The sequence below is a fragment of the Pseudophryne corroboree genome, chromosome 4 (assembly GCF_028390025.1).
Source record: "Pseudophryne corroboree isolate aPseCor3 chromosome 4, aPseCor3.hap2, whole genome shotgun sequence".
Lineage (NCBI taxonomy): Eukaryota > Metazoa > Chordata > Amphibia > Anura > Myobatrachidae > Pseudophryne > Pseudophryne corroboree.
Window position 1 is genome coordinate 584342382 of NC_086447.1, and position 24843 is coordinate 584367224.

Consider the following 24843-nt stretch of genomic DNA (forward strand, 5'->3'; position numbering starts at 1 on the left):
AGCCGTTCTGCGATCCTCTAAGCTAAAATACACTCCCAGAGGGTGGTGGCTTAGCGTTTGCATGACTGCTAAACACTGCTAGCGAGCGATCAACTCGGAATGACCCCCCCATGTGCACTGCAGGTGTGGCAGATATAACATTTGCAGAGAGAGTTAGATTTGGGTGGGTTATTTTGTTTCTGTGCAGGGTAAATACAGTCTGCTTTATTTTTAAACTGCAATTTGGATTTCAGTTTGAACACACCCCACCCAAATCTAACTCTCTCTGCACATGATATATCTCCCCCCCCCTGCAGTGCACATAGGGGGTCATTCCGAGTTGATCGCTCGTTGCTGATTTTCGCAGCGCAGCGATCAGGTAAAAAAATGGCAAAACTGCGCATGCGTATGCAATGTGCAGGTGCGTCGTACGGGTACAAAGCAGATCATGCTGGGTGATGGATTTAACGAAGAATCCATTCGCACAGCCGATTGCAATGGCGTTTATGGATGTCAACTGACCGTTTTCTGGGAGTGTTTGGGAAAACGCAGGCATGTCCAGGCGTTTGCAGGACGGGTGTCTGACGTCAATTCCGGCATCAAGAAGACTGAAGTGATCACAAGAGCTGAGTAAGTCCAGAGCTACTCTGAAACTGCACAAAATGTTTTTTGCTGCACTCGGCTGCAAAGGCGTTCGAACACTTGCAAAGCGAAAATAAACTCCCCCGTGGGCGGCGACTATGCATTTGCATGGCTGCTGAAAGTAGCTAGCGAGCGATCAACTCGGAATGAGGGCCATGGTTTTGCCCAGCTGCAAACAAATTTGATGCTGCAATCAACTCTGAATTAGGCCCATAGGTGGTCATTCTGAGTTGATTGCAGCTAGCAACTTTTTGCTGCTGCTGCTGCGATCAACTAGTACACGCCTATGGGGGAGTGTATTTTAGCTTAGCAGGATTGCGATCGCTTGTGCAGTCCTGCTAAGTTAAAAAAATTTCAAGCAGAAGTAGACTAGGCCTGGACATACATACCGTGTGCGACGATCTCTGCGATGCTGGGGACGGCTTTGACGTCAGACATCCGCCCTCCGTTCTGCTGGACACGCCTGCGTTTTCTTCTCCACTCCCCGAAAACGGTCTCCAACGGTCCGGATCCGCCAAGGTACGCCTTCTTTCTGTCAATCTTCTTTGCAGTCGGCTCTGCGACCACTTCCTTCGTAGGACGCGACGTAACCCAGCGACCCCTGTCGCCGGGCAACATCACGCACGCGCAGTGCGGCCGCTGCGCATGTGCATTCTGGACCAGTTCGCAAGCGACAAACCGCTGCGTGCAAACGGGTCGAAATGACCCCCATAGTCCATAGGGATTTTTTAAAAATAAAAAGTTCAGTACAAAAGAAGCTACCCCACACAAATGAGGTAACCTTTGGCAAGTCTGCCTACTCTTTAGAGATGGGAAGCCTATCAGGAGTAGTCACTTATTATGAATAATGAGAGACTGCACCTGATTGACTGAGTTAATTCATGGCCCCCTCCAAAATTGTGGCAATTTTTTTTTAACTACATGCGGTTTGCCTTAAACCGCATCATGTTATTTAGGAGTCTAAGTTCATTGACATCATACAGTAGGTGGGTTGGAGTGTAAAATTGCTTTCAATGGGTACTGCTGTGCAGGGGTTTCAGACCCAGATACACAGAGAAAATCAGCATTTGATACATTTTGTCCTGCGAGTTTAAGAAAATACCTTTGAAATTGATTGTTGTACTGTACATAAGTGCAAAGCTCCTGTATACTCCATTAGCCGTACAACTTACCTACAAGTAAACATATTTTCTGTTTCACACTTCTTGACACATTCTAGTTCATCTGCCGTTGTGTAAAACTGTCTTTGTCTACCCATCATCCATGCTCCTTCAGTTTTTACATAGTCATCTAGTTCATCACCCACAGCTGTCAAACAAATAGAAAAAAATGGTTATTGTAGATCTTTAACTATGTTATATTGAGCACTAGCTGAATACATGTGCTTCGCTACGGGATGAGGATGGTAAATTAGAATTATAGTTGTTCGTTAATTGATGTTGGTTGGAGATCTAGTATATAGGCATATCTTGCTTCCCTGACACACTTTGTGTAGTCACCGGATCCCTTTTTGATCCCCCAAGGGACCCTGTTCTTCCCTCTTCCCACTATACAACTCTCAGTCTGTGGCTTCCTGCTGCCTCCATTCCCCTCCTCACATCATGTCAGTGCCCTGTGAAATGATCTATTTATTTACAGTTTCTTATATAGCGCAGGACATTATGCATCTCCTGATATACTATGTGCTGCTGGGGGACCCTGCTACTTCCAGTATATAACTCTCAGTGTGTGGGTTCATGCTACCTCCATTCCCCTCCTCACATCATGTCAATGCCACTGTCACATGAAGCCCTGTCATCACTGATATATTATGCATGTCCTGATATAGTCTGTGCTGCTGGCCCACCCCTAGGGGTGCTAGGGGTGTGTTACCCCCACAATGTTTGTTCCCAGATTGTAAGTCATATGTGTACCAAGTTTGGTGTAAATTGCACCAGCCATTCCAGATTTATGCTGTCTGCTGAAATACTCTGTGCTGCTGCCTCACCCCTAGGGGTGTCTTACCCACACAGTGTTTGTTCCCAGATTGTAAGTCATATGTGTAGCAAGTTTGGTGTAAATTGGAGTAGCCATTCCGTAGTTTTGCTTTCTCCTAAAATACTCTGTGCTGCTGTCCAACCCCTGGGGGTGCTAGGGTTGTTTTACCTTCACAGTGTTTGTTCACAGATTGTAAGTCATATGTGTATGAAGTTTGGGGTAAATTGCTCTAACCAATCTGGAGTTATGCTGTCTACTGAAATACTCTGTGCTGCTGTTCCACTCCTAGAGTTGCTAGGCGTGTCTTACCCTACAATGTTTGTTCCCAGATTGTAAATCATATGTGTACCAAGTTTTGTGTAAATTGCTGCAGGCATTCCAGAGTAATGCTGTCTGTAGAAATACTCTGTGCTCCTGCCTCACCCCTATCCATGCTAGAGGTGTGTCACCCCTATAGTGTTTGTTCTCAGATTGTAAGTCATATGTGTACCAAGTTTGGTAAATTACTGCAGGCATTGCGGAGTTATGCTGGAACATACATATACACATACATACATACATACATACATACATACATACATACATACATACACACATACATTTTTTGGCGATTTCCGTGGATGTGCAGTGACATTTGTAAAACCAGTTCTTAGCAAACACCTGGGACCTAAGGAGAAGCTACCTGTCAAGTTTCAAGATTGTAGGCCTTGTGGGTTAAGAGATTTCACGATGAGTCAATCAGTGAGTCTCCTTTTTTACCTTTCATATATATATATAGATAAATCCATCTACTGTCATTGATGCATACCTCCCAACCTTTCTATTCTCTAAAGAGGGACACATACACGGTGAAGCCACGCGCGCTCCCGAAAAGGGGGCATGGTCATCACTGAGGGGGCATGCCCAGCGTTCTGTGAGTTGCTGGCATGCCCCCTCTCCTCCTGTTTCCAGTGAATAGACGCTGTGCGTATGCACCGAAATGCGCAGGCGAGTCGCACGGGTACAAAGCGGATCATTGCTGTGCAATGGGTTTTACAAAGAATCCATTTGCACAGCCGATCGCAAGGAGATTGATAGGAAGAAGGCGTTTGTGGGTGGCAATTGACCGTTTTCAGGGAGTGGTTGTAAAAATTTAGCATGTCCAAGCGTTTGCAGGGTGGGTGTCTGACGTCAATTCCGGCCCTGGACAGGCTGAAGTGATCGCAGCGGCTGAGTAAGCTCTGGACAATTCAGAAACTGCACAAAGTTTTTTTGCACCACTTGGCTGCACATGCGATCGCACACTTGCACAGCTAAAATACACTCACCGGTGGGCAAGCGACTATGCGAACCAGAAGCGGATTGGGATTGACCACCAGCTCGGGAAATTTATGGAAGTAGCCCTAAGGGGGGCGGAGTCTATTGAGAGGGAGGGGTCTGTAAAGAGGGCTGGGTCACTCCTCAGAGGTCCTGATTCTGAGATAGACACAGTTGGGGCCTCCTTTGCTTTATATTATGCTAATGTTTACCTGCGACTTTATGCATATGCTGCTACAATGCCCTTCCCTGATGTACATCTGTACATCTGAATATACAAGGACTGATATCCCACTTTCAGTGTCCACTGATGCTGCTGTCATGCCTTTAATCTACTTCTGATTTTATTGATTTTTCATTCTACAAACCCCCTTTTTTTTTTTTTAACCTTATAGGTTTCAAAGTACAGGGAGGGGGAGAGACCTTTACCGGGGCCAGGGAGAGGATGCTGCTGGGCTGGTAAACTTTCTCCAGGTCCTCCGTTGCTAGAACAGCTTCAACACTTTTTGCGCCTAGCGGTACCTGGAAGTCCTTTCTGGCCTAACTTCTGGATTGCATTCCAATGAACCGCGAATACTGGAAGCAGTGTGAGCCAGCCCAGCCTGAGTGTGAATCAGCCTAGCTGAAGGGGGTATGGGACTGGCCCATCGGAATCTGTCATGGTGTCCTGGTGGGCCAATCTGCCCCTGATGCGAACGATCAGGTCTGAATGGTTGCTGGTTAAAACATATAAGCCAATCCCTTAATGTTGCATGAAATATGTGTGATGGCTGGCTGACCCTGGCGATAAGCAGCGCTGTGTATCAGAGCCACGGTTGCACCCAAAACATAGCACTCAGTTTCAGGTCTCCTTCCTGTATAAGCCCGCCACCAGACTCCTGTGTAAATATCCCAGGAGTCAGGCAGCCATCACACATATTACATGTAACATACCTCCCAACTTTGAGCGCAGGTGAAGAGGGACACACGCTCCCGAAAAGGGGTGTGGTCTATAAAAAGGGGCGTGGCTTCACGGAGGACCCGCAATCGCGAGTCACGCCCCCAGTTTCGTCACTGAGGGGGCATGCCCAGTGCTCTGTGAGCCGCTGGCATGCCCTCTCTCCCTCTGTCTGCACTGAATAGACACTGTGCGCGTGCGCACAGCGTCTGTTCACCGCTGCGAGACAGAGCCTCCCAACTGCCCCCCCCCCACCACCACCACCACCACCACGGGACACTGCGGCCCGCGGGTGGGACAGCGGGACAGTCCCCAAAAAACGGGACTGTCCCTCGAAAATCGGGACAGTTGGGAGGTATGCGTGTAACATTAAAGGTATGTTTATATATGCAGATTGCAGACCTGGGGAAGCAGACGACACATGTAGCAGGCAGCACCTTTTTTTTTTATAGAAAAAGCACTGTATAATAATAATAATCATGGTACATATAGGGGATAGATGTACTAAGCCTTGGAGAGAGATAAAGTGGAGAGAGATAAAGTACCAGCAACTCAGCTCCTAACTGCCATGTTACAGGCTGTCTTTGAAACGTGACAGGAGCTGGTTGGTTGGTACTTTATATCCATCCACTATTTCTCTCCAAAGCATGTGCCCTATGGTCATTATGCCAACAGTCACTTTTTGACAGTGACTGTGTGGACATGAGCACACAGTTGCCCATATCCCAACAGGGTTGTGATGCTACTTAAAGCATTTTAACTGCGCAGGCATTATGGAGTCTATTCATGAAGCAGTGAAAAGTGTGGAGAAGTGAGTGGAGAAATTGCCCATGGCAACCAATCAGCATTGAAGTAACATTTATAATTTACATACTATACTTGTACAGAGCAGCTGATTAGTTGCCATGGCAAATTCTCCACAGGCTCACTTCTCCACTCTTTTCACTACTTCATGAATAGTCCCCTATAACTATAACCATATCACTGTACAAACATGTTTAATGTTATAAAAAAAAAAATAACCAGGCGGTTCTAAGATACTCTATATAGAAAGTTATCTGATTGCCGCTTACTTGGTGGTGGGGAAGCTGAAAGAACAAAAAACAGAATATTTGGAGCGCAGACAGATACAATTAACAGTTTAATAATCAATTAAATAAGCAATTGTTAGACCTCTTCTTAAAAAAAACTAATTTAGATCCCGACTGCATGACCAACTACAGACCAGTATCAAACCTTCCTTTTCTAGGAGAGGTTATTGAGAAAGTGGTTGCAAATCAACTGGAACCCCGCCTGACAACCCATGATATCTATGATCCATTCCAATCAGGATTCAGAAGACATAGCACTGAGACGGCCTTGGTGTGTGTGTTAAATGATCTTCTGATGGCAAGAGACAGAGGTGACTGTTCAATATTAATCCTTCTGGATCTCTCTGCAGCATTTGATACCGTGGACCATGGGCTTCTGATTGAGTGACTGATACATTTTTGTGGACTGGATGGCACAGTCCTAAGCTGGTTCAAATCTTTTCTCACAGGCAGGTCACAGAGAGTATCGTCTGGATTATACTCATCACCACCAGTGTCATTGCCATGTGGTGTCCCACAAGGTTCTATACTATCCCTCATGCTTTTTGCAGTATACATGCTCCCATTGGGCGAAATAATCAGGTGCCATGGCCTGGTCTACCACTGCTATGCAGATGATACATAACTGTACTTATCCTTTGCTCCAGGCACTGATAACCCAATAGCAACCCTAAATGGCTGTCTAGCTGAGCTCCAGGAGTGGATGAGTGCCAGTTGGCTGCGACTTAACCCGGATAAAACAGAGGTCCTTATGATAGGACAGCAACATCAAAGGACAAGACTGCAGCATAGCCAACCAACTGGACTTACACTCGGGGATTCAGAATTACAAACCACTGATCGTGTGCGGAATCTTGGCGTTGTCCTGGTTGGTGGCTTGACACTTAAACATCAGATATCAACCACAATCAAATCCTCATTCTTTCACCTGAGGAACATAGCCAGAATCAAGCACTTAATTCCCTCAGATGATCTGCCAAAAGTCATCCATGCATTTGTATAATCTTGATTAGACTACTGTAATGCCCTCTACCATGGTCTCCCAGCAAAAGAATTGCACCGCTTACAGCTGGTGCAAAACACAGCTGCCAGGCTGTTAACCAACCAGCCCCGTTCTAGCCACATAACACCCATACTCTACTCCCTTCACTGGCTGCCTGTAAGATGGCGAATCATCTTCAAGACTGGCTTACTGAGTTTCAAAGCCCTACATGACCAGGGCCCAAGGTACCTGAAGCAGCTTCTGACACCATACTGCCCCACTCGATTACTGCGATCTGTATATGAAGGACTTTTAGCAGTACATAGAATCTCCTGTAATTCATCTGGTGGTCGAGCTTTTAGTCATGCGACTCCAACTCTATGGAACTCACTTCCCCGCACAGTGCGAGAGGCCCCAACTATAGAATCCTTCAAAAGGAGACTCAAGCATTTCCATAATGTCCCTTTAGTATCTCCATGCTTCTGTATTTTATGAAAAGTTTTTCTGTTCTTCATTATTGTCTGTACTATATTATGCTATGTATCTGTTAAGCGCCTTGAGTCCTATTGGAGTAAGAGCGCTATATAAATAAAATTATTAATATTATAAATGTTTTAGAACACACAATGATCAATAAAATATATCAGGAAGGACATACGAGCATAGAACATAAATTATTATTATTATTATTATTATTATTATTATTTTTAGTAGTAGTAGTAGTAGTAGTAGTAGTAGTAGTAGTGTTTATTTATATGGCACCTCAAGAGTTCTGCAGCGCCTAACATAGTACAAATATATACATATATAATGTGGTGCAATATGCTCTATATTTATTTATGTTCTATGCTCATATGTCATTCATGATATATTTTATTGATCATTGTGCTTTTTTATATTTATACTATTTAATTGATTATTAAATTGTTAATTTTATCTGTCTGTGCTCCCAGCATTCTCTTTTTTGTTAATGTTATAATGCCAGCATGGTTACAATGCTATAAGCAGAAGTAGAACCATGTAGAGATACTGTACTGGCAGCGGCATCCTCGTGTCGCCATAGTCAATGTCAACATAGTGAATATAGACATAACATATGTAGCACAATAGTCATATCATTTTTTTTAAATACACCAAATAAACATATATCTATAAAAAAGACACTAATAGTGTTAACAGCATGAGATACAGAAAATATGAATTAATGAGAGACTTCAAATATATTGTAAGCAGTGGCTGCTTTTAACAGCTTTTTTAAAATAATAAAAAAAATGTTTCTTCCTCTCCAGGTTGTCGCATTTAGAAATTAATTTCTTGAAATGGACTAAATACAATATTTATATATATATAGTCTCGGAATGGGGCATGAAGGGCCCTCCGGGGGAATGCAATGTAAGGGGCTCGTGATTAGGGGTGTGGCCAGTCTCCAGAGGGGGTGTGACCACTCACCACAGAAGCTTGGCTAACCAGTGAGTTTATGGTCTGGGTCCCTTGATAAATATACAGTAAATACTGCTAGTGCATGCATGATAATGTGCCAGATTAATAACAGCAATGCTCTGTAGAAAATACACCATAGTCCTGTGCAGTATAATGTAACATATGTATAGTGTATAATTAATGCAGAGTCTGGAACCTGACCACTAGGCAGTGGGGCCCACCGTGGGGTTCCCCTTTACCCATGAGGGCCAGGCTAACCATGGATAGATATATATATATATATATATATATATATATATATATATATACTGTATATCTAGTTCACATTGCATTAAAATAAACTTTATATTTTTGTCACTATAATATCTGTAATCCTGCTGCTTGCTGTCGAGTAAGATGTAAAGATATTCTGTAACATTTCCGATGTCCGTTTTGCAATATATTGTATGTATATTGAAATCTCTTTTTACCATGTCAGAAAATTAAGACATCCATTACATAATACTGATAATAACAAAGAAATGTGAACAATGTTTCATAAATCAGTGTTTTATTTCATTTGGGACAAAATAAATAAAACAAGCACCCCACCCCTCAACATTTTAAATGAGTTTCTAAGCTTACAATTAGAGATGAGCGCCTGAAATTTTTCGGGTTTTGTGTTTTGGTTTTGGGTTCGGTTCCGCGGCCGTGTTTTGGGTTCGAACGCGTTTTGGCAAAACCTCACCGAATTATTTTTGTCGGATTCGGGTGTGTTTTGGATTCGGGTGTTTTTTTCCAAAAACACTAAAAAACAGCTTAAATCATAGAATTTGGGGGTCATTTTGATCCCAAAGTATTATTAACCTCAAAAACCATAATTTACACTCATTTTCAGTCTATTCTGAATACCTCACACCTCACAATATTATTTTTAGTCCTAAAATTTGCACCGAGGTCGCTGTGTGAGTAAGATAAGCGACCCTAGTGGCCGACACAAACACCGGGCCCATCTAGGAGTGGCACTGCAGTGTCACGCAGGATGTCCCTTCCAAAAAACCCTCCCCAAACAGCACATGACGCAAAGAAAAAAAGAGGCGCAATGAGGTAGCTGTGTGAGTAAGATTAGCGACCCTAGTGGCCGACACAAACACCGGGCCCATCTAGGAGTGGCACTGCAGTGTCACGCAGGATGGCCCTTCCAAAAAACCCTCCCCAAACAGCACATGACGCAAAGAAAAAAAGAGGCGCAATGAGGTAGCTGACTGTGTGAGTAAGATTAGCGACCCTAGTGGCCGACACAAACACCGGGCCCATCTAGGAGTGGCACTGCAGTGTCACGCAGGATGGCCCTTCCAAAAAACCCTCCCCAAACAGCACATGACGCAAAGAAAAAAAGAGGCGCAATGAGGTAGCTGACTGTGTGAGTAAGATTAGCGACCCTAGTGGCCGACACAAACACCGGGCCCATCTAGGAGTGGCACTGCAGTGTCACGCAGGATGTCCCTTCCAAAAAACCCTCCCCAAACAGCACATGACGCAAAGAAAAAAAGAGGCGCAATGAGGTAGCTGTGTGAGTAAGATTAGCGACCCTAGTGGCCGACACAAACACCGGGCCCATCTAGGAGTGGCACTGCAGTGTCACGCAGGATGTCCCTTCCAAAAAACCCTCCCCAATCAGCACATGATGCAAAGAAAAAGAAAAGAAAAAAGAGGTGCAAGATGGAATTATCCTTGGGCCCTCCCACCCACCCTTATGTTGTATAAACAAAACAGGACATGCACACTTTAACCAACCCATCATTTCAGTGACAGGGTCTGCCACACGACTGTGACTGATATGACGGGTTGGTTTGGACCCCCCCCAAAAAAGAAGCAATTAATCTCTCCTTGCACAAACTGGCTCTACAGAGGCAAGATGTCCACCTCATCTTCACCCTCCGATATATCACCGTGTACATCCCCCTCCTCACAGATTATCAATTCGTCCCCACTGGAATCCACCATCTCAGCTCCCTGTGTACTTTGTGGAGGCAATTGCTGCTGGTCAATGTCTCCGCGGAGGAATTGATTATAATTCATTTTAATGAACATCATCTTCTCCACATTTTCTGGATGTAACCTCGTACGCCGATTGCTGACAAGGTGAGCGGCGGCACTAAACACTCTTTCGGAGTACACACTTGTGGGAGGGCAACTTAGGTAGAATAAAGCCAGTTTGTGCAAGGGCCTCCAAATTGCCTCTTTTTCCTGCCAGTATAAGTACGGACTGTGTGACGTGCCTACTTGGATGCGGTCACTCATATAATCCTCCACCATTCATTCTATCAATGTTGAGAGAATCATATGCAGTGACAGTAGACGACATGTCCGTAATCGTTGTCAGGTCCTTCAGTCCGGACCAGATGTCAGCATCAGCAGTCGCTCCAGACTGCCCTGCATCACCGCCAGCGGGTGGGCTCGGAATTCTGAGCCTTTTCCTCGCACCCCCAGTTGCGGGAGAATGTGAAGGAGGAGATGTTGACAGGTCGCGTTCCGCTTGACTTGACAATTTTGTCACCAGCAGGTCTTTCAACCCCAGCAGACCTGTGTCTGCCGGAAAGAGAGATCCAAGGTAGGCTTTAAATCTAGGATCGAGCACGGTGGCCAAAATGTAGTGCTCTGATTTCAACAGATTGACCACCCGTGAATCCTTGTTAAGCGAATTAAGGGCTGCATCCACAAGTCCCACATGCCTAGCGGAATCGCTCCCTTTTAGCTCCTTCTTCAATGCCTCCAGCTTCTTCTGCAAAAGCCTGATGAGGGGAATGACCTGACTCAGGCTAGCAGTGTCTGAACTGACTTCACGTGTGGCAAGTTCAAAGGGCATCAGAACCTTGCACAACGTTGAAATCATTCTCCACTGCACTTGAGACAGGTGCATTCCATCTCCTATATCGTGCTCAATTGTATAGGCTTGAATGGCCTTTTGCTGCTCCTCCAACCTCTGAAGCATATAGAGGGTTGAATTCCACCTCGTTACCACTTCTTGCTTCAGATGATGGCAGGGCAGGTTCAGTAGTTTTTGGTGGTGCTCCAGTCTTCTGTACGTGGTGCCTGTACGCCGAAAGTGTCCCGCAATTTTTCTGGCCACCGACAGCATCTCTTGCACGCCCCTGTCGTTTTTTAAAAAATTCTGCACCACCAAATTCAAGGTATGTGCAAAACATGGGACGTGCTGGAATTTGCCCATATTTAATGCACACACAATATTGCTGGCGTTGTCCGATGCCACAAATCCACAGGAGAGTCCAATTGGGGTAAGCCATTCCGCGATGATCTTCCTCAGTTGCCGTAAGAGGTTTTCAGCTGTGTGCGTATTCTGGAAAGCGGTGATACAAAGCGTAGCCTGCCTAGGAAAGAGTTGGCGTTTGCGAGATGCTGCTACTGGTGCCGCCGCTGCTGTTCTTGCGCCGGGAGTCCATACATCTACCCAGTGGGCTGTCACAGTCATATAGTCCTGACCCTGCCCTGCTCCACTTGTCCACATGTCCGTGGTTAAGTGGACATTGGGTACAACTGCATTTTTTAGGAGACTGGTGAGTCTTTTTCTGACGTCCGTGTACATTCTCGGTATCGCCTGCCTAGAGAAGTGGAACCTAGATGGTATTTGGTAACGGGGGCACACTGCCTCAATAAATTGTCTAGTTCCCTGTGAACTAACGGCGGATACCGGACGCACGTCTAACACCAACATAGTTGTCAAGGACTCAGTTATCCGCTTTGCAGTAGGATGACTGCTGTGATATTTCATCTTCCTCGCAAAGGACTGTTGAACAGTCAATTGCTTACTGGAAGTAGTACAAGTGGGCTTACGACTTCCCCTCTGGGATGACCATCGACTCCCAGCGGCAACAACAGCAGCGCCAGCAGCAGTAGGCGTTACACGCAAGGATGCATCGGAGGAATCCCAGGCAGGAGAGGACTCGTCAGACTTGCCAGTGACATGGTCTGCAGGACTATTGGCATTCCTGGGGAAGGAGGAAATTGACACTGAGGGAGTTGGTGGGGTGGTTTGCGTGAGCTTGGTTACAAGAGGAAGGGATTTACTGGTCAGTGGACTGCTTCCGCTGTCACCCAAAGTTTTTGAACTTGTCACTGACTTATTATGAATGCGCTGCAGGTGACGTATAAGGGAGGATGTTCCGAGGTGGTTAACGTCCTTACCCCTACTTATTACAGCTTGACAAAGGGAACACACGGCTTGACACCTGTTGTCCGCATTTCTGGTGAAATACCTCCACACCGAAGAGCTGATTTTTTTGGTATTTTCACCTGGCATGTCAACGGCCATATTCCTCCCACGGACAACAGGTGTCTCCCCGGGTGCCTGACTTAAACAAACCACCTCACCATCAGAATCCTCCTGGTCAATTTCCTCCCCAGCGCCAGCAACACCCATATCCTCCTCATCCTGGTGTACTTCAACACTGACATCTTCAATCTGACTATCAGGAACTGGACTGCGGGTGCTCCTTCCAGCACTTGCAGGGGGCGTGCAAATGGTGGAAGGCGCATGCTCTTCACGTCCAGTGTTGGGAAGGTCAGGCATCGCAACCGACACAATTGGACTCTCCTTGTGGATTTGGGATTTCAAAGAACGCACAGTTCTTTGCGGTGCTTTTGCCAGCTTGAGTCTTTTCAGTTTTCTAGCGAGAGGCTGAGTGCTTCCATCCTCATGTGAAGCTGAACCACTAGCCATGAACATAGGCCAGGGCCTCAGCCGTTCCTTGCCACTCCGTGTGGTAAATGGCATATTGGCAAGTTTACGCTTCTCCTCCGACAATTTTATTTTAGGTTTTGGAGTCCTTTTTTTACTGATATTTGGTGTTTTGGTTTTGACATGCTCTGTACTATGCCATTGGGCATCGGCCTTGGCAGACGACGTTGCTGGCATTTCATCGTCTCGGCCATGACTAGTGGCAGCAGCTTCAGCACGAGGTGGAAGTGGATCTTGATCTTTCCCTAATTTTGGAACCTCAACATTTTTGTTCTCCATATTTTAATAGGCACAACTAAAAGGCACCTCAGGTAAACAATGCAGATGGATGGATTGGATACTAGTATACAATTATGGACGGGCTGCCGAGTGCCGACACAGAGGTAGCCACAGCCGTGAACTACCGCACTGTACTGTGTCTGCTGCTAATATATAGACTGGTTGATAAAGAGATAGTATACTCGTAACTAGTATGTATGTATAAAGAAAGAAAAAAAAACCACGGTTAGGTCACTGGTATATACAATTATGGACGGGCTGCCGAGTGCCGACACAGAGGTAGCCACAGCCGTGAACTACCGCACTGTACTGTGTCTGCTGCTAATATATAGACTGGTTAATAAAGAGATAGTATACTCGTAACTAGTATGTATGTATAAAGAAAGAAAAAAAAACCACGGTTAGGTCACTGGTATATACAATTATGGACGGGCTGCCGAGTGCCGACACAGAGGTAGCCACAGCCGTGAACTACCGCACTGTACTGTGTCTGCTGCTAATATATAGACTGGTTGATAAAGAGATAGTATACTCGTAACTAGTATGTATGTATAAAGAAAGAAAAAAAAACCACGGTTAGGTCACTGGTATATACAATTATGGACGGGCTGCGGAGTGCCGACACAGAGGTAGCCACAGCCGTGAACTACCGCACTGTACTGTGTCTGCTGCTAATATATAGACTGGTTGATAAAGAGATAGTATACTCGTAACTAGTATGTATGTATAAAGAAAGAAAAAAAAACCACGGTTAGGTGGTATATACAATTATGGACGGGCTGCCGAGTGCCGACACAGAGGTAGCCACAGCCGTGAACTACCGCACTGTACTGTGTCTGCTGCTAATATATAGACTGGTTGATAAAGAGATAGTATACTCGTAACTAGTATGTATGTATAAAGAAAGAAAAAAAAAACACGGTTAGGTCACTGGTATATACAATTATGGATGGGCTGCCGAGTGCCGACACAGAGGTAGCCACAGCCGTGAACTACCGCACTGTACACTGGTTGATAAAGAGATAGTAGTATACTCGTAACAACTAGTATGACGACGGTATAAAGAATGAAAAAAAAACCACGGTTAGGTGGTATATAATACAATTATGGTTGGACGGACTGCCTGCCGAGTGCCGACACAGAGGTAGCCACAGCCGTGAACTACCGCACTGTACACTGGTTGATAAAGAGATAGTAGTATACTCGTAACAACTAGTATGACGACGGTATAAAGAATGAAAAAAAAACCACGGTTAGGTGGTATATAATACAATTATGGTTGGACGGACTGCCTGCCGAGTGCCGACACAGAGGTAGCCACAGCCGTGAACTACCGCACTGTACACTGGTTGATAAAGAGATAGTAGTATACTCGTAACAACTAGTATGACGACGGTATAAAGAACGAAAAAAAAAACACGGTTAGGTGGTATATATTATAATACAATTATGGATGGACGGACTGCCTGCCGAGTTCCGACACAGAGGTAGCCACAGCCGTGAACTACCGCACTGTACACTGGTTGATAAAGAGATAGTAGTATACTCGTAACAACTAGTATGACGACGGTATAAAGAACGAAAAAAAAACCACGGTTAGGTGGTATATATTATAATACAATTATGGATGGACGGACTGCCTGCCGAGTTCCGACACAGAGGTAGCCACAGCCGTGAACTACCGCACTGTACACTGGTTGATAAAGAGATAGTAGTATACTCGTAACAACTAGTATGACTATGACGACGGTATAAAGAAAGAAAAAAAAAACCACGGTTAGGTGGTATATAATACAATTATGGATGGACGGACTGCCTGCCGAGTGCCGACACAGAGGTAGCCACAGCCGTGAACTACCGCACTGTACTGTGTCTGCTGCTAATATAGACTGGTTGATAAAGAGATAGTATACAATACTACTAATATACTGGTGGTCAGGCACTGGTCACCACTAGTCACACTGGCAGTGGCACTCCTGCAGCAAAAGTGTGCACTGTTTAATTTTAATATAATATTATTTATCATGTACTCCTGGCTCCTGCTATAACAACCTGCAGTGCTCCCCAGTCTCCCCCACAATTATAAGCTTTATATACAATACATTGATGTGCAGCACACTGGGCTGAGCAGTGCACACAGACTGAGTCACTGTGTGACTGTGTATCGTTTTTTTCAGGCAGAGAACGGATATATTAAATAAAACAAACAACTGCACTGTCTCTGGTGGTCACTGGTCACTGTGGTCGTCAGTCACTAAACTCTGTCTGCACTCTGCACTCTCTTCTAATCTACAGTATCACAGCAATCTCTCTCTCTCTCTCTCTTCTAAATCTAATCTAAATGGAGAGGACGCCAGCCACGTCCTCTCCCTATCAATCTCAATGCACGTGTGAAAATGGCGGCGACGCGCGGCTCCTTATATAGAATCCGAGTCTCGCGATAGAATCCGAGCCTCGCGAGAATCCGACAGCGTCATGATGACGTTCGGGCGCGCTCGGGTTAACCGAGCAAGGCGGGAAGATCCGAGTCGCTCGGACCCGTGAAAAAAAAAGTGAAGTTCGTGCGGGTTCGGATTCAAAGAAACCGAACCCGCTCATCTCTACTTACAATTAGCACAGGCCTTCATGTTTTCTGTTGCCTTATAGTGCAGTATCAGGAACAGTAAATGCTCCACTTAACCTACAGTATAAATTGCAAAAAGTGTTTCTAGTAACATTCATAAATATGTAATACCCTTTAGCAGTCACAATGGTACAGAGAGCAATTTAGCACTGTAAAGGAAAATGACATTTAAGCTCATTCTCATGTATAATAAAAACAGTCCACCAAATAATAAAAGAAAATAATGATAAATCGTGATCATATAATAGTTTCACCCTAATACCATGGGTAACAAATTAATATCTGTCTAGTCAATTTCTATAGGGAGCATTGCACAATGAGAATGATTTTACCAAAAATTGATAAAATATTAAAGTGAATGGCTATATTTGCTCAACAACCAGCCTGCGTGTGTGGTCACCTTAAAAAGTATCAAAAGCTTATCAGTTCTGGGAATATCCAATACAAAGTTAGGATCATGGAGGGAGATATTTTCCTATGCACGGGTGACTTCACGGCAGCAATCTCACTGAAGTCAACCTATCCTGAGTCTGAAGCAGCTAATAGCAAAGAACAATATCCCACACAATCTCACTGATATCTCCTGCGCACATCATACCCCCTTTAGGCCTCGCATCCCCTTTCAGTAGAATGGGAACCTAAATTCATTACGCTCCAAAAACTGAAAGTTTTTACTGTCTTATTGATAGAACTGATTCTACCTTCAGATGTTAGTAGCTCTTGGAGCCTTCTCCCTTCAATTATATCCATTTGCACCCTCCTTGCACATGTATGAACTAGGTATGCATCAGTGTAAACTTTCCCAGATCCTAATTATTGGCAAGAGTAGCAGTGATAGGGCTAGCTTACCCCATCCTAGGGCAATACTAAAGTGCTCTGGTAGTTTTGGATCTGCAGCCAGGATCTCCTGTATTTGCAGGCGGTCATTATAATGAACAGGTGCCTTTAGTGGCATAGCAGCAGATCTTGAATGTTTTTCAGAACTCCTCCAGTCATCCTAATGACTCTTCCACCACCAAAAAACATTGTACATCCAAAGATATTTCAAATACAACAAACCTGTTATTTATTTGATTTATTTGGGTTTCTTTGCCCCAATATTAGGATAGCATTAAAAATAAATTAAATGTATTGGTAAATAAAAGTTACAAAAGGCAAATTAACAAACATACTGTACATTAAAATCTCTTACCTGTACTTGGCAAGAAAAGAAGGAGAAACACAAGATTGCTAGTGATCATTTTAGGTGAGATTTAGGAATGATCTGAGAACACTACCTTCAGGTGATGGACACAAAACTCACTTTAACAAACAAAGTTGCTAGCTTTAATCAATCATTATCCAAGTGACCTCTAGATCCTTATACTTCAAATTGTTCAAACATAGCCTTGGATGGAAGTGTTGTAAGCTCCTATTTACGGTCTATGATTTGTAAGAACAATTGGGAAATCCTATCCAAATTTTATGTGGTACAGAATAATAACTGTTCTGCAAAATATGTAATATATTCTTTGTTAGTAAAACCTGTAATTTGATAGTACCAGCTTTAGAAATGGATTGCTATCAACACCAACCATAATCAACAACCCATGTCAGGGGGAGGAGAAAAGAAGATTTCTCTAACGTCCTAGTGGATGCTGGGGACTCCGTAAGGACCATGGGGAATAGACGGCCTCCGCAGAAGACATGGGCACTTTAAGAAAGAATTTAGATTCTGGTGTGCTCTGGCTCCTCCCTCTATGTCCCTCCTCAAGACCTCAGTTTGAATCTGTGCCCGGATGAGCTCTCCTGAGCTTGCTATAAGAAAGTATTTTGTTAGGTTTTTTTATTTTCAGGGAGCTCTGCTGGCAACAGACTCCCTGCATCATGGGACTGAGGGGAGAGAAGCAGCCCTACTCTCTGCAGATAGGTCCTGCTTCTTAGGCTACTGGACACCATTAGCTCCAGAGGGATCGTACACAGGATCTCACCCTTTGTCGTCTGATCCCGGAGCCGCGCCGCCGTCCCCCTCGCAGAGCCGGAAGACAGAAGCCGGGTGAAAGAAGCAAGAAGACTTCGAAATCAGCGGCAGGAGACTCCAGTCTTCACTGAGGTAGCGCACACCACTGCAGCTGTGCGCCATTGCTCCCACACTACACCCACATACTTCGGTCACTGTAAGGGTGCAGGGCGCGGGGGGGGGGGGGCGCCCTGGGCAGCAATTAGAGACCTCTTTGGCAAAAGTTTGCATAATATACAGTTGGGCACTGTATATATGTATGAGCCCCCGCCAAATATTGTACATGAAAGCGGGACAGAAGCCCGCCATCGAGGGGGCGGGGATTCTTCCTCAGCACTCACCAGCGCCATGTTTTTTCTCCACAGCACCACTGAGAGGAAGCTCCCCAGCCTCTCCCCTGCAGTTACACGGTAGAAGAGGGTAAAAAGAGAGGGGGGGCACATAATTAGGCGCAAAAATCAATATAAACAGCAGCTACTGGGTTAACATTAAGTTACTGTTATTCCTGGGTTAATAGCGCTGGGGTGTGTGCTGGCATACTCTCTCTCTGTCTCTCCAAAGGGCCTTATGGGGGAATTGTCTTCAGATGAGCATTCCCTGAGTGTGTGGTGTGTCGGTACGTGTGTGTCGACATGTCTGAGGTAAAAGGCTCCCCTAAGGAGGAGATGGAGCAAATATGTGTGTGAGAGGGTGTCTCCATCGACAACGCCGACACCTGTTTGTATATGTGTAATTAAGTACTAAGGTGAATTTATTGCACAAAAGATTAGAGAACAGACGGGAAATCTACCCATGTCTGTCCCTATGTCGCAGAGACCTTCAGAGTCTCTCAATGCTCACTATCCAAAATAATAGACACTGATATCGACACGGAGTCTGACTCCAGTGTCGACTACGATAATGCAAAGTTACAGCCAAAATGGCAGAAAAGTATTCAATATATGATTATTGTAATAAAAGATGATTTGCATATCACTGATGACTCATCTGTCCCTGACACAAGGGTACACATGTTTAAGGGGAAGAAAGCTGAGGTAAATTTCCCTCCTCTCATGATGAAAAAGGGCGGGAATCTCCAGACAAGAGACTGCAGTTTCCCACAAAGAATTCTCAGGGAGTATCCTTTCCCCACTAGGGCCAGGATACGATGGGAATCTTCCCCTAGGGTGTCACATTTGCCCAAAAGGTAGCCCTGATGTAACAGCTATTCTCAGGGATCCTGCAAATAGCGTGCACATTCTGGTACACTACTCAGACCGGCGATTGTGTCGGCATGGGTTTATAGCGCTTTGGCTGCGTGGACAGGTGCCTTATCAGCAGAGATTGAGACCCTAGTATGTATATATATATATATATATATATATATATAGAGATATATATATTATAGATGCTGTCTTAATGATATATATATATATATATATATATATATATAAAACATGCCCAAAGAGACATGAGTCTACTGGGTCCTAGAGTCAAAGCTATGTCGATTTCTGCTTGAAGTGTCCTGTAGAATATGCAATGGACAGATGATGCCGACTTAAGAGGCATATGGAAGGCTGAGGATTGTGTGGAGAAGGGTTCTCGGACCTGGTCTCCACAGCTATAGCTGGTAATTCTGATATTTTGCCTTATATTCCTGCACAACCTAGGAAAGCACGACATTATCAAATGCAGCCTTTCGAACAAAGAAACAAGAAAGTCAGAGGTGGGTCCTTTCTTGCCAGAGGCGGGGGCAGAGGAAAGAAGCTGCACAACACAGCTAGTTCCCAGGAACAGAAGTCCTCCCCGGCCTCTACAAAATCCACCGCATGTCGCTGGGGCTCCACAGGCGGAGCTAGGCCAGGTGGGGGCACGCCTTCGTAAGTTCAGCCACAAGTGGGTTCACTCCCTGTTAGATCCCTGGGCAATAGATATTGTGTCTCAGGGATACAAGCTGGACTTTGAGGAGATGCCCCCTCACCGACGGCCCTGCCGGCTTCCCCCTATGTGAGGGAAACAGTGTTAACTGCAATTCACAAATTGTATCTTCAACAGGTGGTGGTCAAGGTTCCCCTCCTTCAACAAGGAGGAGGTTATTATTCGACCATGTAGTAGTCCCGAAACCAGACGGTTCGGTAAGACCCATATTGAATTTAAAATCCCTGAACATATACCTGAAAAGGTTTAAGTTCAAGATGGAATCGCTAAGAGCGGTCATTGCAAGCCTGAAAGGGGGAGATTTTATGGGGACTCTGGACATAAAGGATACATACCTTCATGTCCCCATTTATCCACCTCATCAGGCGTACCTCAGAATTGCGGTACGGGATTGTCATTACCAATTTCAGACGTTGCCATTTGGGCTCTCCACGGCCCCGAGAATATTCACCAAGGTAATGGCGGAAATGATGGTGCTCCTGCGGAAGCAAGGTGTAACTATTATCACGTACTTGGACGATCTCCTCATAAAAGCGAGATCAAGAGAGCAGTTGCTGAACAGCGTATCACTTTCTCTGGAAGTGTAACGGCAACACGGCTGGATTCTATATATTCCAAAGTCGCAGTTGGTTCCTACAGCTCATCTGCCTCTCCTAGGCATGATCCTAGACACAGATCAGAAAAGGGTTTATCTCCCGATAGAGAGAGCTCAGGAGCTCATTACACTGGTCAGGAATCTATTAAAACCAAAACAGGTGTCAGTGCATCACTGCACTCGAGTCCTGGGAAGGATGGTGGCTTCATACGAGGCCATTCCCTTCGGCAGGTTCCATGCGAGGACCTTCCAATGGGACTTACTGGACAAGTGGTCCGGATCACATCTTCAGATGCATCGGTTAATCACCCTATCCCCCAGGGCCACGGTGTCTCTCCTGTGGTGGCTGCAGAGTGCTCACCTTCTCGAAGGTCGCAGATTCGGCATTCAGGACTGGGTCCTGGTGACCACGGATGCAAGCCTCCGAGGGTGGGGGGCAGTCACACAGGGAAGAAATTTCCAACAACATCCTGGAACTAAGGGCCATATACAACGCCCTATGTCAAGCGGAGTCCCTGCTTCGCGACCAACCGGTTCTGATTCAGTCAGACAACATCACCGCAGTGGCTCATGTAAACCGCCAAGGTGGCACAAGGAGCAGGGTGGCGATGGTAGAAGCCACCAGAATTCTTCGCTGGGCGGAGAATCACTTAAGCGCACTGTCAGCAGTGTTCATTCCGGGAGTGGACAACTGGGAAGCAGACTTCCTCAGCAGGCACGATCTCCACCCGGGAGAGTGGGGACTTCATCAAGAAGTCTTCACGCAGATTGCAAGTCGGTGGGAACTGCCACAGGTGGACATGATGGCATCCCGCCTCAACAAAAAGCTGCAGAGATATTGAGACCCTCAGGCGATAGCTGTGGACGCACTGGTGACACCGTGGGTGGTCCAGTCGGTCTAGGTATTTACTCCTCTTCCTCTCATACCCAAGGTGCTGAGACTCATAAGAAAAAGAGGAGTGAGAACAATACTCATTGTTCCGGATTGGCCAAGAAGGACTTGGTATCCAGATCTGCAAGAAATGCTCACAGAGGACTTGTGGCCTCTGCCTCTAAGACAGGACTTGTGCAACAGGGGCCCTGTCTGTTCCAAGACTTACCGCGGCTGCGTTTGACGGCATGGCGGTTGAACGCCGGATCCTAGCAGAAAAAGGCATTCCGGATGAGGTCATTCCTACGCTGATAGAGGCTAGGAAGGATGTGACGGCTCAACATTATCACCGTATATGGCGAAAATATGTGGCTCGGTGTGAGGCCAGGAATGCCCCTACGGAGGAATTCCAGCTGGGCCGTTTCCTTCACTTCCCACAGTCGGGAGTGAATTTGGGCCTTAAATTGGGTTCCATTAAGGTTCAGATTTCGGCCTTATCCATTTTCTTTCAAAAAGAACTGGCTACTCTGCCTGAAGTTCAGACGTTTGTAAAGGGAGTGCTGCAGATTCAGCCCCCTTTTGTGCCTCCAGTGGCACCTTGGGATCTTAACGGGGTGTGGAGTTTCCTGAAATCACACAGGTTTGAACCACTCAAAACGGTGGAAGTAAAATATCTCACGTGGCAGTTGGTCATGCTATTAGCCTTGGCTTCGGCTAGGCGTGTGTCAGAATTGGCGGCTTTGTCACATAAAAGCCCTTATCTGGTTTTCCATGCGGATAGAGCAGAATTGCAGACCCGCCCACAATTTCTGCCGAAAGTGGTTTCATCCTTTCATATAAACCAACCTATTGTGGTGCCTGTGGCTACTACTGACTTGGAAGATTCCGAGTCATTGGATGTGGTCGGGGCTTTGAAGGTTTATGTAGCCAGAACGGCTAAGGTCAGGGAAACAGAATCTTTGTTTATCCTGTATGCTTCCAACAAGCTTGGGGCGCCTGCTTCAAAGCAAACTATTGCTCGCTGGATCTGTAACACGATTCAGCAGGCTCATTCTGCGGCTGGATTGCCGCTGCCTAAATCAGTTAAGGCCCATTCCACAAGGCAGGTGGGCTCTTCTTGGGCGGCTGCCCGAGGGGTTTTGGCATTACAGCTTTGCCGAGCGGCTACTTGGTCAGGTTCAAACACCTTTGCAAGGTTCTACAAGTTTGATACCCTGGCTGAGGAGGACCTTGTGTTTGCTCATTCGGTGCTGCAGAGTCATCCGCACTCTCCCGCCCGTTTGGGAGCTTTGGTATAATCCCCATGGTCCTTACGGAGTCCCCAGCATCCACTAGGACGTTAGAGAAAATAAGATTTTACTTACCGGTAAATCTATTTCTCGTAGTCCGTAGTGGTTGCTGGGCGCCCGTCCCAAGTGCGGACTTCTTCTGCAATGCTTGTATATAGTTATTGCTTAAATAAGGGTTATGTCATAGTTGCATCAGAGTTTATCTGATGCTCTATGATTGTTCATACTGTTAACTGGGTAAGTTTATCACAAGTTATACGGTGTGATTGGTGTGGCTGGTATGAGTCTTACCCTGGATTCCCAAAATCCTTTCCTTGTACTGTCAGCTCTTCCGGGCACAGTTTCTCTAACTGAGGTCTGGAGGAGGGACATAGAGGGAGGAGCCAGAGCACACCAGAATCTAAATTCTTTCTTAAAGTGCTCATGTCTCCTGCGGAGCCCGTCTATTCCCCATGGTCCTTACGGAGTCCCCAGCATCCACTACGGACTACGAGAAATAGATTTACCGGTAAGTAAAATCTTATTTTCTTGCTTTCACCTCCAACATTTATCACAAGCACAACTGTGTGCAATGCTTTTGTAGGTCCTGTATAGTGACATGCTCATCTGATGATCTGACTGGCAACACCACTTCTAAACAACCTCCAGAGGTGGCAGGTACTGCTCTGAAACACTTTAAAAAAACAATTTCTGCAGCTGCCGTGCTTGCGCACAGGAGCAGCGAGAGGGATAGGTGTTCAAATGGGTGTTATACTCACCCTACAATTTATAATGACACTTTTACATATAGAACACCAAAAGGAAGGGTGTTCTATATGTAAAACTGCTCTGAAACAAGTCATCCACAAAACAATTTGAGACTCAGCTAAACTTACCAAAGGAAAATATTACATATTTACTGTGTGTAACAGATAACTGAGATATGCATTTCACCTTTAACTGTTTAATGAATATGCGATCAGTTGAATTATCCAAACTGCAGTAATTATGACAGCCAGGGTTGGTGCCACTATAGCAGGGAAACGCACAGTGTGGGGTACCCCTGCCATAAAGACTACCAGCCCTAGACTGTTCAGTGCCAGACTGAAGTCCATAGGGGGAATGGCCCCTCAAAAACTTCAGGCCACCCAACCACTCACAGGCAAAAATTGCCTCATGATGAATGCATTATGGGGGTGATTCCAAGTTGATCGCAGCAGGATTTTTGTTAGCAATTGGGCAAAACCATGTGCACTGCAGGGGAGGCAGATATAACATGTGCAGAGAGAGTTAGATTTGGGTGGGGTGTGTTCAATCTGCAATCTAAATTGCAGTGTAAAAATAAAGCTGCCAGTATTTACCCTGCACAGAAACAAAATAACCCACCCAAATCTAACTCTCTCTGCACATGTTATATCTGCAGTGGGGGGCAGATATAACATTTGCAGAGAGCGTTAGATTCGGGTGGGGTGTGTTCAAACTGAAATCTAAATTGTGGTGTAAATACATAGCAGCCAGTATTTACCCTGCACAGAAACATTATAACACACCCAAATCTAACTCTCCCGGCACATGTTACATCTGCCCGCCCTCCCCCTTCCCCTTCTCCCGCCATGCAACATAGTTTAGCCCAATTGGTAGCTTTTTGGTTTGCTAACAACTCTGAATAACCCTCAATGTTGGTAAAAAGAAAATGTAAGTTTTTATAAATCACTGGTGTATTTTTCATAGTGCACTACAGGTCCAGGGGGCCTTGAATGTCAGGGAATGCTGGTGTTTTTCATAAAAAGTTCTACAAGTGGTAAAGGCAAAGTCATTTATTTTAAAAGTACAAAAATCTCTCCGACAAACAGAAAAAAAAGGAAGATGGGAGCACAGGAAGATTAAAATAAATAACATTTAATTGCACAAATACAATGGGTACAGAATAAAAAAAATATTCATAAAAACACAAGGATTCTACAGTACCAAATAGTATCTCAATGATAAAATGGACTAAATGAGCACTGGAGCCTCCTGACACTGTATCAATATTTTAGTCTTCCAGACTTCAGAAGATATATTGTTGCTTTAGCTAAGGATAAAGAAACAGTTTGATATTATGGAAATCCAGATAAGAGTGTTAGTGAGAAGTCTGTTGAAATAAATTGCAAGATGCACACTGAATGTTATAATCGGCTCTGTGAGACCAATGGATAATGCACCTTAT

At 45.2% G+C, this 24843-nt stretch overlaps 1 protein-coding gene across 1 annotated transcript in view; it reads right to left on the bottom strand.

Annotated features, from left to right (window-relative positions):
* The window catches only part of PLG (plasminogen), a 189630-nt gene extending 172342 nt beyond the window's left edge, over positions 1-17288 (bottom strand). The window contains exons 1-2 of the mRNA XM_063917521.1: positions 17177-17288; positions 1794-1929 (exon numbers count right to left, since the gene is read on the bottom strand). Of these exons, the coding sequence (XP_063773591.1) occupies positions 1794-1929; positions 17177-17225 (185 nt within the window). The 5' untranslated portion in view covers positions 17226-17288. The remainder of the gene's footprint in view (positions 1-1793; positions 1930-17176) is intronic.
* Between the last annotated feature and the right edge of the window lie 7555 nt (positions 17289-24843).